Source organism: Schistocerca gregaria, chromosome X (assembly GCF_023897955.1).
Source record: "Schistocerca gregaria isolate iqSchGreg1 chromosome X, iqSchGreg1.2, whole genome shotgun sequence".
NCBI lineage: Eukaryota > Metazoa > Arthropoda > Insecta > Orthoptera > Acrididae > Schistocerca > Schistocerca gregaria.
The window spans coordinates 653,736,646-653,753,214 of record NC_064931.1 but is presented as its reverse complement, the minus strand read 5'-3'; the positions used below and the strand labels follow the sequence as shown (position 1 = coordinate 653,753,214).

Here is a 16,569-nt window from a genome sequence, read left to right as displayed (position 1 = left end):
TTCCTTTAGCTTAGGGAAGGAAAGAGGTGATAATCGCTGTACGAAGGGGGAGGGCGCATAATAGTCCACGCAAATTTCTTCAAAAGCTCCTGTGTTTGACGAGCGACGTGTTTTTTTATGTTTTTATTTATTTATTTGGTCGTGTTGATTACATATTATACAGCCAGTGTACAAGTAATATAGGACAAGTCAACTGATGCAATTACAGTAGTACATTAATATTTATACATCACATTGCACGGACATTGGTTTATTTTGCAAGAACAATTACTTGCATGCAGTATTAAAGCCTGCATTATGCCAAAAACAGTTTAAGTGATTATTTAAAATAGTAGAATAAGTGACAGTGCATATTTTTCTGCTACTGACATATCTAAGGAAGTAAATTTTCTTCATGGTCATGGTTTGAATGAATACACGTTTTAACTGCATTCCTTAAAAAGAGGTTTAAGTAATGCTCAAGAGAGTGGGATACATGGGAATTCACATTTTCTCATAATGAAACAGATAAATTTACACTTTATCACCACAATTTCAGTTAAACTACAAGTAACAGCATCGAGCGTTGTCGTGAAGAAGCACAACTCCCTCCTTCAGTCGTCCTCTCCGGCGATCCTGGATTGCTCGCCGGAGTTTGGTCAATGTTTCACAATATCTGTCTGAGTCCGCACAAGACAGTTACAAAAATGCTTAACAAACTTCGCTGACAGACGATGCAAGAGAGACATTGTGTGTCACTGAAAGTTTCGCTGTAAAAATTGCGAGAGAGCACATTTCGGGAAGAGTTATTATGCATATCACTTCCTCCTACATACGTATCGTGTTATGACCACAACGAGAATATCAGAGGAATTAGAAAGTTTACCGATGTTACCGACAACCATTATTTCCACATGCCATTCGCGAATAGAGAAAGGGGGGGGGGGGGGGGGGGGAAGATAGTCGAACAAGAAGTATCTTCCGCTACATATTAATGTGGCTTAGTTGTAGATAAGTGAGCAGTATTACGCATTATGGGTGCCCATTTTTCCACTTATCTTTGTGTGCATGAGCTGTAATTGTTTCTCGTGTTACCGAGCAGCGGATGTTTTTGTTCACCAAGAAAGATGAAGCAATGTTCTCTATTTCTGCTTCCTCTTTGTTCCTCTTTGTTCCTCATTCCCTACAGCGTTTTTAGGCACCTAGACGTTTCCAACCTTTGGTTTTGTTCCTCTAAGTACTCAGTTGGCTTCCATCCACCTCGTTAGCGTCCGGGAGGTTATACACACACTATATAGTTTGTATATAGCGTCCTTGCGTAAGAGAGAGAGAGAGAGAGAGAGAGAGAGAGAGAGAGAGAGGAAGAGAGAGAAAAGAAAGGAATTTATTGGTCAGTCTGCAATTCCCGAACGATTAGAAGCAAATGGAGAAAGACAAACTTCCAGCGGCGGCAAGTCGATTGCTTGAATCAGCGCCAAACATTTTCACAGGGCACCTACGAAGGCGTTAATTTTGGGATTCGATAGGATACTCGCAGGAGATTCAATGGATTTCAGCGTCTGAATAAACTGATGTACTTTCTTCAGACTAATTAGTACACTACAGGCTAATTCTAAGCACTAGAAAAGCAAAGGGTGCAACGCACTAGAAAAGCAAAGGATGCGACGGGTTGCGCAAAGGAAGTCAGTGTCTGAGCCCATGGGTTGAGAGCTAACAGAAGCAGCAATCACCAACTGCATTGTAAAATAATAATATTGAGAGCAGCACTCCAAGTGAGGAAAACAGGTTTGTCGGAACTCTCCCGAAGCTGACAAGTGTAGGTGGGGTGCCAACAGTCTGACTGAATACAAAAACCTGGGTTTTTAAAGGATTGTGGAAACACACTATTTCTCTCTATCTATAGTCCACCCGCCAACACACTGGCACTTTAAGGACATCGGCCAATCTGATGTGCGGCTCTGCACCTCCGTGGAGCCTCTGATCACGGTAAAATCCCTCCCCCTCTCCTACTATGTAGGTAGGGATGTCCCTGGTTTTTACAGTAACAAACAAGTGTGACAGAAACATAGTTCAGCTGAAAGCTAAACATCACTGTCCGTCCTCTTATGGCTAGCAACAACGGTGTTTTACGTCACATGGCCCCTCCTTGAGGCCTCTAGCGAGTGAGGACTGCTGTTCCAGCAGTTTTACTCACTTCCAATCTCACTCTAACCAGTGTGAAATCACTGGCGTTGAGGAGGAAGTGTCAAGCTTGTTTCCTGTGCCGAGATGTGGACGTACCGCCGAATTGCTCAACACGTGGGGCGTGAGGTCTCCACAGTACATCGATGTTGTCGCTAGTGGTCGGCGGAAGGTGCACGTGCCCGTCGACCTGGGACCGGACCGCAGCGACGCACGGATGCACGCCAAGACCATAGGATCCTACGCAGTGCCGTAGGGGACCGCACCGCCACTTCCCAGCAAATTAGGGACACTGTTGCTCCTGGGGTATCGGCGAGGACCATTCGCAACCGTCTCCATGAAACTGGGCTACGGTCCCGCACACCGTTAGGCCGTCTTCCGCTCACGCCCCAACATCGTGCAGCCCGCCTCCAGTGGTGTCGCGACAGGCGTGAGTGGAGGGACAAATGGAGACGTGTCTTCAGCGATGAGAGTCGCTTCTGCCTTAGTGCCAATGATGGTCGTATGCGTGTTTGGCGCCGTGCAGGTGAGAGCCACAATCAGGACTGCATACGACCGAGGCACACAGGGCCAACACCCGGCATCATGGTGTGGGGAGCGATCTCCTACACTGGCCGTACACCTCTGGTGATCGTCGAGGGGACACTGAATAGTGCACGGTACATCCAAACCGTCATCGAACCCATCGTTCTACCATTCCTAGACCGGCAAGGGAACTTGCTGTTCCAACAGGACAATGCACGTCCGCATTTATCCCGTGCCACCCAACGTGCTCTAGAAGGTGTAAGTCAACTACCCTGGCCAGCAAGATCTCCGGATCTGTCCCCCATTGAGCATGTTTGGGACTGGATGAAGCGTCGTCTCACGCGGTCTGCACATCCAGCACGAACGCTGGTCCAACTGAGGCGCCAGGTGGAAATGGCATGGCAAGCCGTTCCACAGGACTACATCGAGCATCTCTACGATCGTCTCCATGGGAGAATAGCAGCCTGCATTGCTGCGAAAGGTGGATATACACTGTACTAGTGCCGACATTGTGCATGCTCTGTTGCCTGTGTCTATGTGCCTGTGGTTCTGTCAGTGTGATCATGTGATGTATCTGACCCCAGGAATGTGTCAATAAAGTTTCCCCTTCCTGGGACAATGAATTCACGGTGTTCTTATTTCAATTTCCAGGAGTGTATAGGTCTACAACTTTGCTTCCGCCGTTCTGCAAACAGATGGCAGTAGCGGCAAGTGGTGGTGCAGGTGGTACGTCGCAAGTATCATAAAATAATCTCAGGTACTTGTAAACATAACGCCATCAAAATATTAGTCGATTTGTCATTGCATCATTAAATTAATGTCTGTTGGGTATGTCAGCTTACGAGCCCAATTCTCGTTATTTCCGGGTAGTTTTAATTTTCTGCTTTATGATGAAGAGAATCTGCAGCTGATGCTCATAAAATGTCGGGTAAGATCTATGGTGAGGCACCTCTTAGTGAAAGAACCTGCAGGGACTGGATTCAGCGCTTCAATAACGGTGATTTTGAAGTCAAAGACTGGCATAGCGGTGGAATAAAAAAAGTTTTCGAAGCTACAGAAACCGACGGAAACAATCACAGGAGATCGTTATCGAAAGCAGTTGATGTGACTGAGCCGAGCACTGAAAGACAAAAGGCTGCTGTACAAAGATTGACATGAAAAGGTGGTTTTGTAGCATGACAATGCTCGATTTCATGTTGCAAGTCCCGTCAAAATACACCTGAAAACGTTGAAATGGGAAGTCCTATCCCCTCCGCCGTATTCTCCAAACATCGCTCGCCACGATTACCACCTTTTCCGATCAATGGCACACGGGCTGTTGATCAGCACTTCCGGTCATACGAACAAGTGCTAAATTGAATCGATTCTTGGATCTCCTTAAAATGCGCCCAGATTTTCCGCCGCGGCATTCATATGTTGCCCGAAATATCGGAGAAAGTAGTGGCCAGCGATAGCCAATACTTTTAATCCTAAATGCTGTTTATGACAACTGTTTATCAAATAATGAACTAAGGCTGTCCGAGGTGAACTGCAAATTTCTCGACTTTGGTGAGGGGTGGCAAGATCGCCTTGATGGTAACAGTGATCCAGTGTTTAAGACTACGTGGAAACCAAAGCAGTCTTTGAGCGCAAATTCGTTCATTTAATTCAGTAGCCGGTTTCGATCGTTACGATAATCATCAAATTGACTTAAGAAAGAAACAATTGGCGTATTTATGAGTAAAAGTATTATGATAGCCGACCGCTGGTGGTCGACCGGTTCTAGGAGCTTCAGTCTGGAACCGCGCGACCGCTACGGTCGCAGGTTCGAATCCTGCCTCGGGCATGGATGTGTGTGTTGTCCTTAGGTTGTTCTAAGTTCTAGGGGACTGATGACCTGAGATGTTAAGCCCCATAGTGCTCAGAGCCATTTTTTAAAATTATGATAAGTTACAACAGTATAAGCAGTAGCGTTGATCGACATGACCTGAGAAGCATATAACAAGTAACATACTTGTCTCCTTAAACTTAGTAAAACAAGCGAATAAATTTTTTTAGCAATGATTGGCATTGTCACAAAATATAAAACCATGATAACACTGGGAAGAACATTGATGACCCGTGATGTAGGGCCGTCGTTGGCACATTGTGCTTACAGCTGCAGTACAAACAGCTAAGAAGGTTCGACCGCTAGGTATCGTTGAACGTATGCACAGTTTACTATGGTGTATTAGAAGGCTGCAAACAGGATGTTTATATAAGCCGAAACAGGATGATTTCAAACGTAATATAAAAAAGATAAAGGGGCCTCGGCATAATATTAGCTGACGCTATAAATGCCAGCTCTCAAATAGGTGTCTATGCCGCATATAGCCCATACTGAAATTAACTCAAAGAAGGCCACCGAGACATAAGAAACTACAGACACGACGGGCTCGTGAAAACAAGCCCAAGAAGACGCACACCAGCGAGTAAGACCATTAGAAATACTATAAGAGCCCTCAAATGAGAACGAGACAGATGTAGAAAAAGTGAGTAAACTGTTTATTATTTCAAAAGTAATCGCCATAGATGTTAATACATTTATCTCACTATGAACAAGACGGTCAATGCCTTCATGGAAAAATGTTTGCGGTTGCATACGAAACCGTGATTGTACCTACTCGTGCGTCTCTTCGTCCGAAGCAAATCGCCGGCAACGAATGTCTTTCTTCATGGCTCCAAAAGTATGGAAACCGCATGGGGAGAAATCAGGACTGTATGGAGGATGTGTAACGGCTTTTCAGCGAAACTTTTGCTGCGTCCTCGAAACAGCCTTGGCAACTTATGAGCGTGCATTTTGTTGGCTCAAATGGCTCTGAGCACTATGCGACTTAACTTCTGAGGTCATCAGTCGTCTAGAACTTAGAACTAATTAAACCTAACTAACCTAAGGACATCACACACATCCATGCCCGAGGCAGGATTCGAAACTGCGACCGAAGCGGTCACGCAGTTCCAGACTGAAGCGCCTAGAACCGCACGGCCACACCGGCCGGCGCATTTTGTTGGCATGTTTTTTCCACTATGCTGCAGAAGTTTCACTGGAGAGTCCTTACTCATCCTCCATACAGCTCCGATCACTCCCCATGCGATTTGCAGACTTTTGGAGCCGTGAAGTAAGACGTTCGTGGCCGTCGATTTGCTTCAGTCGAAGAGATGCACGCCTGAGTACAGTCATTTTTTGTAGGTAAGCGCAAACATTTCTCCATGAAGACACTAACCGATCATGTTTCACAGTGGGATAACATTTTAACAGTTATGGCTATGGCTTTTGAAATAATTAGCGTTTTACTTACTTTTTCCCATCTGTCTCGTTTTCATTTAACTGCTCCTTATATCATTAAATTACAACGGGAATTTACAGAAAACCAGATTTTAATACTAAAGCGAAGACAAAGATTCGTTTCGAGGAGTAAGAAGAGATTTATCAACGTCCCAAAACGACACGCCAATGTCGTTGACAACCTCACAAAAGCGATGTTAACGGCAGCCTCTTGTAAGCTGTCAACCTGGTGATCGATACGCGTAGACATGTAATTACCAGAGACGTTAATGAGGCTGTGGAGGCGGCGAGCAGTGCGCAGGTGCGGCAGCGGCGGCGGCGGCGGCGGCGGCGTGGGTCGGCGTGTGCCGGCGTATCGACGGCAGTGGGTCCGCTGCCGCTATGTCGCTTGGCTGGCGCCATGAGCCTCATCGCAGGTAAGGCGCTACCACGCACCAATCGCCCTCTGACAGCCCTCTTACTAGCGGCAGTTCACGTCAACTGCCTCTGTAATTCTCCATAGCTGGCAGCTTTTGCGTCTCTACGTGCTTTGGCGGACGAGACTGATCCATTAGCTACTTTAGTCATTTAAGGAAGTGAATCGGCGTTGTAAGAGTGCAAGTAAATGGGCTTTATTTTAGCTGGAAACGACGCAATTCACGATCCACCTGAAGTCTAAGTCCTTGCTTAAGGCTGTCATTCTCTTGCTGTCACCATATATCGCTTCAGCACGTCTTATTGGCTTTGTTCGTGCGTGGGCATGTGTCACGTGTAGTTGCGCGTGTCACCAGTCTATCGTTATTTTTTTGTCTGAAGTGTAAGGTAACAAACACCGTAATGTCGTCATAAATACCGGTAGGCAATCGTAATATCACCCAGTAACCTTACCATTACACTGTGTTTGTGAACAGTGTAAAATGTCAAGACTGCAGTAATTGTACACTATTTGGAACGATGTAACCCTGTGGCGCGACATACATGGTCGCAGGACTGTAGTTGATGATGGGAATTAAATCGGCAGTGCCCTTTCGAAGGAACGAATCCGGCATTTGCGATTTAGGGAAATCACGAAAAACCTAAATCCAGATGGCCGGACGGAGATTTGAATCTTAACGAAATGTAACTCATCCACGAAGGAAGTGGCTTATAAGGCGCATGTTCATCTGATTCCTGAGTATTGTTCATCAATATGAGAACCTTACCAGGTAGGAATGATAGAAGAGGCAGACAAGATCTAACGATGAGCGGCGCGGGAGCATTGCCGAGTTGTTCAACAAACTCCATTGGCAGTCTAGAATGAAATTTTCACTCTACAGCGGAGTATGCACTGATATGAAACTTCCTGGCAGATTAAAACTGTGTGCCGGACCGAGACTCGAACTCGAGACCTTTGTCTTTCGCGGGTAAGTGCTCTACCGACTGAGCTACCCAAGCACGACTCACGCCCCGTCCTCACAGCTTTAATTCCGCCAGTACCTCGTCTCCTACCTTCCAAACTTCACAGAACCTCTCCTGCGAACCTTGCAGAACTAGCACTCCTGGAAGAAAGGATATTGAGGAGACATGGCTTAGCCACAGCCTGGGGGATGTTTCTAGAATGAAATTTTCACTCTACAGTGGAGTGTGCGCTGATATGCCCGCGAAAGTGAAAGGTCCCGAGTTCGAGTCTCGGTCCGGCACACAGTTTTAATCTGCCAGGAAGTTTCCATTGGCAGTCGTTACAAAAGGGGCGTTGGGTATCACGGAGAAGTTTTCTACTGAAATTTGGAGAGAGCACTTTCCAGTAAGAGTCTGACAGCATTTTACTTCCTCCCACATACGTCTCGCGTAATGACCACGACGAAAAAATTCGAGAAATTAAAGCCAATACAGAGGCTCACTGACAATCATTCTTCCCAACCGCCATTCACGAGTGGAACAGGGAAGGAGGGATCAGTTAGTGGCACCAGAATTATCCTCCGCCACGCACCGTTAGTTGGTTTATGGAGTATGTTGTTAATATAGATGTAGATGTTGATATAGATGTAGTTGAAACGTCGCCCTCCAGAGTGGGAGTCGAGTCGTTACACCAGAAACTGCAAGCATGTTGACTGTTTTGTCAGACGCAGGTTGTCGTTGACCTATTGGGTCGCACTCTGACCTTCTCGTCTCTCGGCTTCTCCTCTATGAATTATTCAGCTGCCACTTCCGCATATCCTTTCAAACTGCCAGAAGACGATGCTACAGCACTGATTCACGGCAACCGTGCCTTCTGTTTTCGAGAAGTTCATCACAATACAGTGTGTTAAAAAAAGTATTCCATATTTTTAGAGGAGAAAGTATGGACCAAAACGAGGCAAAAATGTCCAGTAAACATGGATTCTAAAATGCATACCTTAATAGCTACTGCGAAACACGTATCTCCTTGTACAAGTTCTTTGTTATTACGAAGAACCTGCAGAATGCAATAAACAAAGGGGGACACATTTCTCAGTTATTTTCTGTGGTTACAGCATGCAGTAGCCGGCCGGAGTTGCCGTGCGGTTCTAGGCGCTACAGTCTGGAACCGAGCGACCGCTACTGTCGCAGGTTCGAATCCTGCCTCGGGCATGGATGTGTGTGATGTCCTTAGTTAGGTTTAATTAGTTCCAAGTTCTAGGCTACTGATGACCTCAGAAGTTAAGTCGCATAGTGCTCAGAGCCATTTTTGAGCGTGCAGTAAACATCTGCCAGCGTTCCGCCACAATATCAGCCTACCAGAAGGCAATTCTCCCAGTGGCTGTTACAAAGATGTGGTGAAGATCCACTTTTCGCAACTAAGATACTGTTCGCAGACGAGGCTTGTTTCACACTAGATAAAATTGTCAATTTTCGTAACCAGCATGTGTGAGCTGATGCAAATCCACATCCAGTTGATCTAGCATGACATCAGCGCCGATTTTCAATTAATGTGTGGGAGGAATTATTGGCGACAGACTAATAGGACACAACATACGACCAAACAGGCTGACTGGTGCGAGGTATCTTCAGTTCCTGCCAAACGACTTGTCTGTCCTGATAGGAGAGGTATCATTCCAACAACTGCTGGAGATGTAGTTCGTGCATTCTGGAGCACCAGCACATTTTCACCCAAATGTCCGAGGACACCTCACACAGGCATTCATTGGGCAATAGACTGATCGGGGAGGCTCAGCACAGTGGCCAACTCGTTCCCCCTATCTTAATCCTTTGGAGTCTTGCTTGTGGGGGACCTTGAAATCTTTGGTGTACGCAAGCTCCATTAACGATTCACAAACACTAAAGGAACGCATCATCAATGCCAGCAACCTCATACGTGACTACTCTGGAGTTTTTCGTAGAGTGAGTGATTTCCGAAGACAGCGGACTGAAGCACGCTTTTCTGTGATGGTCAACACATTTCCTTTAGCTTTGGCTCACAAGTGGTGGTCGCATGTAATAGCAAGTAGATTATATTCGAAGCTCTGATGTTTCACAGTAACAGAATAATGTGTTCTCATTTGCTTACTGCATTCTGTAGCTCGTACGTAATAGCAAAGGACTTGCAGTAGAAGAGATGTGTTGCAGAGGAGCGAATACGAACAAACGCATTTTAGAGCATATGTTTACTTGACATATGTTGCTTGTTTTTGTCCATACTATCACCTCTCAAAATATGGAATACTTCCGTATACACCACCATAACCCCACCCAAAGATATTAAAAGGGCGTGCTGAAAAGTAATGCCTCCGAATTTGTTATCTGAAATCTTTTAAGGCTTTTTTAAATAAAGCAAAGAATATTACATTCTACATCTTTATTCTTCATGTCTACATATTCATTTCTCAACATAGTCACCCTGGGGACGAACACGTTTCTCCCGAGACACCAGTTTGTTGATACCGTCACTGTAGAGCGTTTGACTTTGTTGAAGGAACCACAACCTCAACTCAGCTTGCACCTCTTCATCACTATCAAAGCGAAGTTCTCGAAGGTGTTGTTTAAGTTTTGTAAACAAATGAAAATCGAATGGGGCCAAGTCGGAACTGTATGGAGGATGATCGATGACGGTAAACCCAAGGCGTCGGATTCTTGCAGATATCGCACCTCTCGTGTGTGGTCTGATATTGTCATGATGAAGGAAAGGGTGCTCTAAGCGTGGACGAAGTATTAGAATTGGAAACCCGACTATAGCCCGCTGTTTCACACACACACCGGCATCGTTACGTTACAAACCGCCAAGCTAAGCGCTACAATTCTGAGCCGTCTAGCCGCAGAGGACTGCAAATATGTAGACGTGGAAAATAAAGAAGTAGAATGTTAATAACTTTTGTTTTATTTGAACAGCTTTAAGAGTTTCCACATAAAAAAAATCGGAGGCGCTTTTCAGCATGCCTCGTTCCACTACCCTGTGTTAGTGAAGGGTATAAGGTGTAATTGCTGAACGTTGATTACACTAGGAAGTGCAAGGATACTTACTGTGTTGTTAGACGTAGGTCTCCACTGAACCACTCAGACCCTCTTAGCTACTGACTTGCCCATTGAGGACTATTCAGTTCCCGATTTCGATGCTTCTCTCTGATTGTTAATAGCTGATGCTACGACACTTATTAATGACAACGGTGCCTACTGTTTCTGAGAACATCAGTAGAAGTACATACAGGGTGATTCAGTAACTATTGCCACTCCGAAAGTATGATAGTGGCTGAAACGTTTGTGGGACAAATGTAGCAAGGGACAACGGGGGCCATCATATGATGTTGGTTTTTTGATGCTAGGTGGTGTCGCTTCAGATATATAATATAAAGGTCAACTTTGTTTTTTTTGTGACGGTGTGCTATAGTTTCTTACTCATTTTCTGATAGCGGCTATCGAAACGAACCCAATGATGTGCAACAGTAAGGCCTTTGAAGGTCAACGAAGGTCACAAAGGTGGCATGAACGTCCATGTACAGAAGGTTTCCGAAGTGATGGCCGTTGGTATCAATTCAGTGCTACAATCTTCTTATCACGGATTTAGTGGTATTCCTTATCACATCGGCACTTATTGAAGCACATGCTCTGACAATTCTCTCTCGTATATCGTGCAAATAGTAAATATTCTCCGAATACAGCGTATCCACTAAACGTGCCGTTATCAGAAAATAAGTACCAAACTATAACATCCCATAAAAAAAAGTTGACCTTCATATCTCTGAGTGACCCCACCTAGCAACAAAAAACCGATATCATATGATGGCACGCTTTTTCCCATGCAACATTTGGCCCACAAACTTTTCAGCTACTATCATACTTTCGGAGTTATTCTAGATGCAACAGTTAGTGACTCACCCTGTATATAGCTGATATAACTGAATAGGTTCATACGTTGGAAGAGGACAATACCACGTATGAGGGGTAGTCAAATGAAAACCAGTGCCCGCCGCAACGGGACCATTGAATGAGTCCATTCAAAAACAATCATCACACGCCTTAACACATTTATCCCACTGAGAGGCGAGACGATCAATTCCTGTTTACTAGAACGTGGTCGGCCCCTGACGAATTCACAAAATGGTTCAAATGGCTCTGAATACTATGGAACTCAAAATCTGAGGTCATCAGTCCTCTAAAACTTAGAACTACTTAAAGCCAACTAACCTAAGGACATCACACACATCCATGCCAGAGGCAGGATTCGAACCTGCGACCGTAGCGGTCGAGCGGTTCCAGACCGAAGCTCTTAGAACCGCTCGGCCACACCAGCCGGCGACGAATTCACAACCGCACCCTCTTTTGCACTTCTTCGCCCAACTGAAACGGAATTCCACGCATGTCCTTCAGGTCGCCAAAGATGTGAAAATCACACGGCAAAACATCCTTGCTGTACGGAGAATGTTGCGGTATTTCCCAAGCAAATCGCTGAAGCGTAATGGCGGCGCAGTTTCTCAAAATTGTCTTCATAGTGCTGCACATTGATTGTGATTCGACGTTCGAGGAACTCGACGAGGAGAAGCCCCCTGCGGTAGAAGAACTGGTGTGAACAGCTTTAGATTTCTTCTGCGGGGGATATGTGGAATTTTTCGAATGCTGTCGGGCGGAATCATCGTGTTGCACGAGAACGCCCGTTCCACACTGTCAATGAGACGAAGGCTACCCTTCAGCGATATGGTTGGGAAACACTACAACACCCTTCGTACAGCCCGGATCTTTCACCGTGTGATTTTCACACCTTTGGCGACCTGATGAAAGGCATGCGTGGACGTCGGTTTCAGTCGGATAAGTAAATGCAAGAGTGGGTGCAGTTGCGGATCCGTCAACGGTCGACAACGTTTTACGAAACAGGAATTGATCATCTAGTCTCCTAGTGAAATAAATGTCTTAACGCGTGTGGTAATTACTTTCGAATGGAACAGTTCCATGATCCGGTTGTGGCGGGTGTTCGGTTTTCATTTGACTGCCCCTCGTACCTCCACTGTGAAAGAAAGAGTCTGATATTACCCGGAGGATAGCAGCCGCCTAATCAGAAAGAGTTTTCTTCCTCCGTGCACCACGGCCACTTACTTCGTGGTGTGTGAGTTGCGTCTTAATTGTATCTGTTAAGTGTAGATTGCTATATTGGACTGTATAGAGGGCACTTCAGTGTCTTTGCATCAAGATTCTAGCGGTGACAGATCACATCATGGAAGCAACTCTTGCTAGAGACAATATGTTCGCTGACACCTCTGAGTAATGGTAGACGTCCTTTAGTATTTTCCAGCCCTTGGACGACGACATTTCACCGGCCTACCAGTAGCTATTAACCAGGTGTGCTGCATACTACCTACACCAGTAGACTGATAGAGCGACCTTCGACAAGAAAACCTTATGGATGAGTATCTCTAAGCGAAGAAAGGTACGTTAGATGCGAATCAGGAGATTTAAGTTTGCTGGGCGTAACCCTTTCACACGGAGCAGGTGACTGAATGTTATAGGCAACACACAAGGCATGTGTACGCCACAGACTGCCTTCACCCCGCCACCTTTCAGGGATAACCAATACGAAAGGATACCTAACGTTGCCGGAAAGCTTTAGCGAACATTTTGTCTCTAACAAAAGCTGTTTCTCATGACATGATCTATCAAGCCACGAAGTTTGAGGCAAAGACTGTGAAGTAACGTGTATGGCATGTTGCCATGTTTCTGTTTTATGATACTGAGATAATGCAGAGGGTGAAACCCTCCTGAGCAGCACCAAGGAAGCCGCCATGCGGACGGACGGATCAAGATTAACAGTGTCATATGATCTCACTCCATGATATCCATCGGAGAAGTTTGGAATTTAATCCAGGGTCTTGGTGTAAAGTCAGGTAATCACCGGAGAAGTTTGGAATTTAATCCAGGGTCTTGGTGTAAAGTCAGGTGATCACCAACTCACCGCCGCCATCTATCCTCCACTTGCAGGCCAAATATAAGCGACGAAAATTTCTTCCATCGGTATGGTTCAAATTGGCTGCCTCCTAGCTGAACGTCCCGAACGCCAATATATAGGCGAGCGTTAACGACCTCGACTAAGGATGCGTGTTATCTCCAGTAAGACATCGCATATCATGTCCTTGGCTCAAATGGCTCTGAGCACTATGGGACTTAACTTCTGAGGTCATCAGTCCCCTACAACTTAGAACTACTTAAACCTAACTAACCTAAGGACATCACACACTCCCATGCCCGAGGCAGGATTCGAACCTGCGACCGCAGAGGTCGCGCGGTTCCAGACTGTAGCGCCTAGAACCGCTCGGCCACTTCGGCCGACCTGTCATGTCATTACATTCAAACCATCCTCCTAACTAACAAGTGACTTATTATTCATGAGCCGCTCTTCAAACGGTAATTTGCAGACAATTAATTAATACAACCATGCTTCGTCTCAGATTCATGAGAAGTCAAAACCTAGCTGACAAACAAAAGTTGAACGAAGTGAAAATGACCGAAATGAGAGCAATGAGAGAAGCGTTCAGTGACTATGAAGTAAAATTTTTTGAACCGATTTGAGTAAAACCCTAAGACGTTTTGGTCTTGTGTAAAATCATTAAGCGGGTGGAACTTATATTCATTCTCTCAAAGACCATATTGGCACCGAAACAGAAGATAAGAGGGAAAATTCCGAAACTTTGAATTCGGTCTTCCGAAATAGTTTGCGTAAATCGTAACACAGTCCCTCATGTCAATCACCATCCGAACGTCGAAATGGCAGATATTGAGATAACCGGTCGCAGAACAGAAAAGCAACTACAGTCACTTAGTAGTGGAAAGGCTTCAGGACCAGATGAGGTACGTATAAGATTCTAAAAACATTATGGGAAAGAACTTTCTCTCCTTGTAACATCAGTTTACCATGTATCACTGGAACAACGATGGCTACCTACCGACTGGAAAAAGCGTAATCATTTCCGTTTTCAAGAAGAGCCGCAGAACAGATGCACACAATTACAGACCTACACTCCTGGAAATTGAAATAACAACACCGTGAATTCATTGTCCCAGGAAGGGGAAACTTTATTGACACATTCCTGGGGTCAGATACATCACATGATCACACTGACAGAACCACAGGCACATAGACACAGGCAACGGAGCATGCACAATGTCGGCACTAGTACAGTGTATATCCACCTTTCGCAGCAATGCAGGCTGCTATTCTCCCATGGAGACGATCGTAGAGATGCTGGATGTAGTCCTGTGGAACGGCTAGCCATGCCATTTCCACCTGGCGCCTCAGTTGGACCAGCGTTCGTGCTGGACGTGCAGACTGCGTGAGACGACGCTTCATCCAGTGCCAAACATGCTCAATGGGGGACAGATCCGGAGTTCTTGCTGGCCAGGGTAGTTGACTTACACCTTCTAGAGCACGTTGGGTGGCACGGGATACATGCGGACGTGCATTGTCCTGTTGGAACAGCAAGTTCCCTTGCCGGTCTAGGAATGGTAGAACGATGGGTTCGATGACGGTTTGGATGTACCGTGCACTATCCAGTGTCCCCTCGACGATCACCAGAGGTGTACGGCCAGTGTAGGAGATCGCTCCCCACACCATGATGCCGGGTGTTGGCCCTGTGTGCCTCGGTCGTATGCAGTCCTGATTGTGGCGCTCACCTGCACTGCGCCAAACACGCATACGACCATCATTGGCACCAAGGCAGAAGCGACTCTCATCGCTGAAGACGACACGTCTCCATTCGTCCCTCCATTCACGCCTGTCGCGACACCACTGGAGGCGGGCTGCACGATGTTGGGGCGTGAGCGGAAGACGGCCTAACGGTGTGCGGGACCGTAGCCCAGCTTCATAGAGACGGTTGCGAATGGTCCTCGCCGATACCCCAAGAGCAACAGTGTCCCTAATTTGCTGGGAAGTGGCGGTGCGGTCCCCTACGGCACTGCGTAGGATCCTACGGTCTTGGCGTGCATCCGTGCGTCGCTGCGGTCCGGTCCCAGGTCGACTGGCACGTGCACCTTCCGCCGACCACTGGCGACAACATCGATGTACTGTGGGGACCTCACGCCCCACGTGTTGAGCAATTCGGCGGTACGTCCACCCGGCCTCCCGCATGCCCACTATACGCACTCGCTCAAAGTCCGTCAACTGCACATACGGTTCACGTCCATGCTGCCGCGGCATGCTACCAGTGTTAAAGACTGCGATGGAGCTCTGTATGCCACGGCAAACTGGCTGACACTGACGGCGGCGGTGCACAAATGCTGTGCAGTTAGCGCCATTCGACGGCCAACACCGCGGTTCCTGGTGTGTCCGCTGTGCCGTGGGTGTGATCATTGCTTGTACAGCCCTCTCGCAGGGTCCGGAGCAAGTATGGTGGGTCTGACATACCGGTGTCAATGTGTTCCTTTTTCCATTTCCAGGAGTGTATATTGTTGACGTCAAACTGTTGTAAAGTAATGGAATATGTTGTATAGTAATCAATTATGACGTTTTTGGAGAAAGCAAATCTCCTCTATAAAAATCAACATGGATTTGGCTAACAGAGATCTTGCGAAACTCAGCTCACTCTGTCCCTCCACGAGATCCATAGCGCTATAGACAACGGCGCTAAGGTTGATGCTGTGTTTCTTGACTTCAAAAAGGCATTTCACATCGTCTCGCATTGCCGTTTAGCGAAAGAAATACCAATTTGTCGAGTGTCGGAGCAGCTTTGCTACTGGATTCAAGACTTCCTTCTGAGAGAACTCAACACGTCGCCCTTTACGCAACAAAATAGAGAGATATAAAGGCAATTTCCGGAGTACCTCAGGGAAGTGTGATAGGACCCTTACTGTTTACAGTGTATATAAATAGCCTGGTAGAACGTGTCGGATGCTCTTTAATAATGTTCGCAGATGATGCGATTGTCTGTAGGAAACGAGCAACGCCAGAAGACAATATAGATTTTCAGTAGAGAAGGGATGAATGATGCAGTCTTGGACAGCTGAACCTGAAAGTAAATAAATGTAACATATTACGGATACATAGGGAAAGAAAGCCACTACTGTACAACTACACGGTTGATGAGAAACTACTAGAAACGGTATCTATAGTAAAATATCTACGAATAACTGTCCAGAGCGACTTTAAATAGAATGACCACAAAAAACAAATAGTAGGAAAAATAAACTCC

General features: G+C 46.1%; 1 protein-coding gene across 4 annotated transcripts in view; it reads left to right on the top strand.

Moving 5' to 3' along the window:
* The window catches only part of LOC126299048 (uncharacterized), a 396,802-nt gene that overhangs the window by 239,506 nt on the left and 140,727 nt on the right, over positions 1 to 16,569 (top strand). For 2 of the 4 annotated variants that reach the window (XM_049990703.1, XM_049990702.1), the window contains exon 1: positions 6,332 to 6,405. The exons of the other annotated variants lie outside the window; for them this stretch is intronic. In XM_049990703.1, coding sequence (XP_049846660.1) covers positions 6,390 to 6,405 — 16 coding nt within the window. In that variant the 5' untranslated portion in view covers positions 6,332 to 6,389. Of the gene's footprint in view, positions 1 to 6,331; positions 6,406 to 16,569 lie in introns of those variants that run through there. 4 annotated transcript variants of the gene reach the window in all.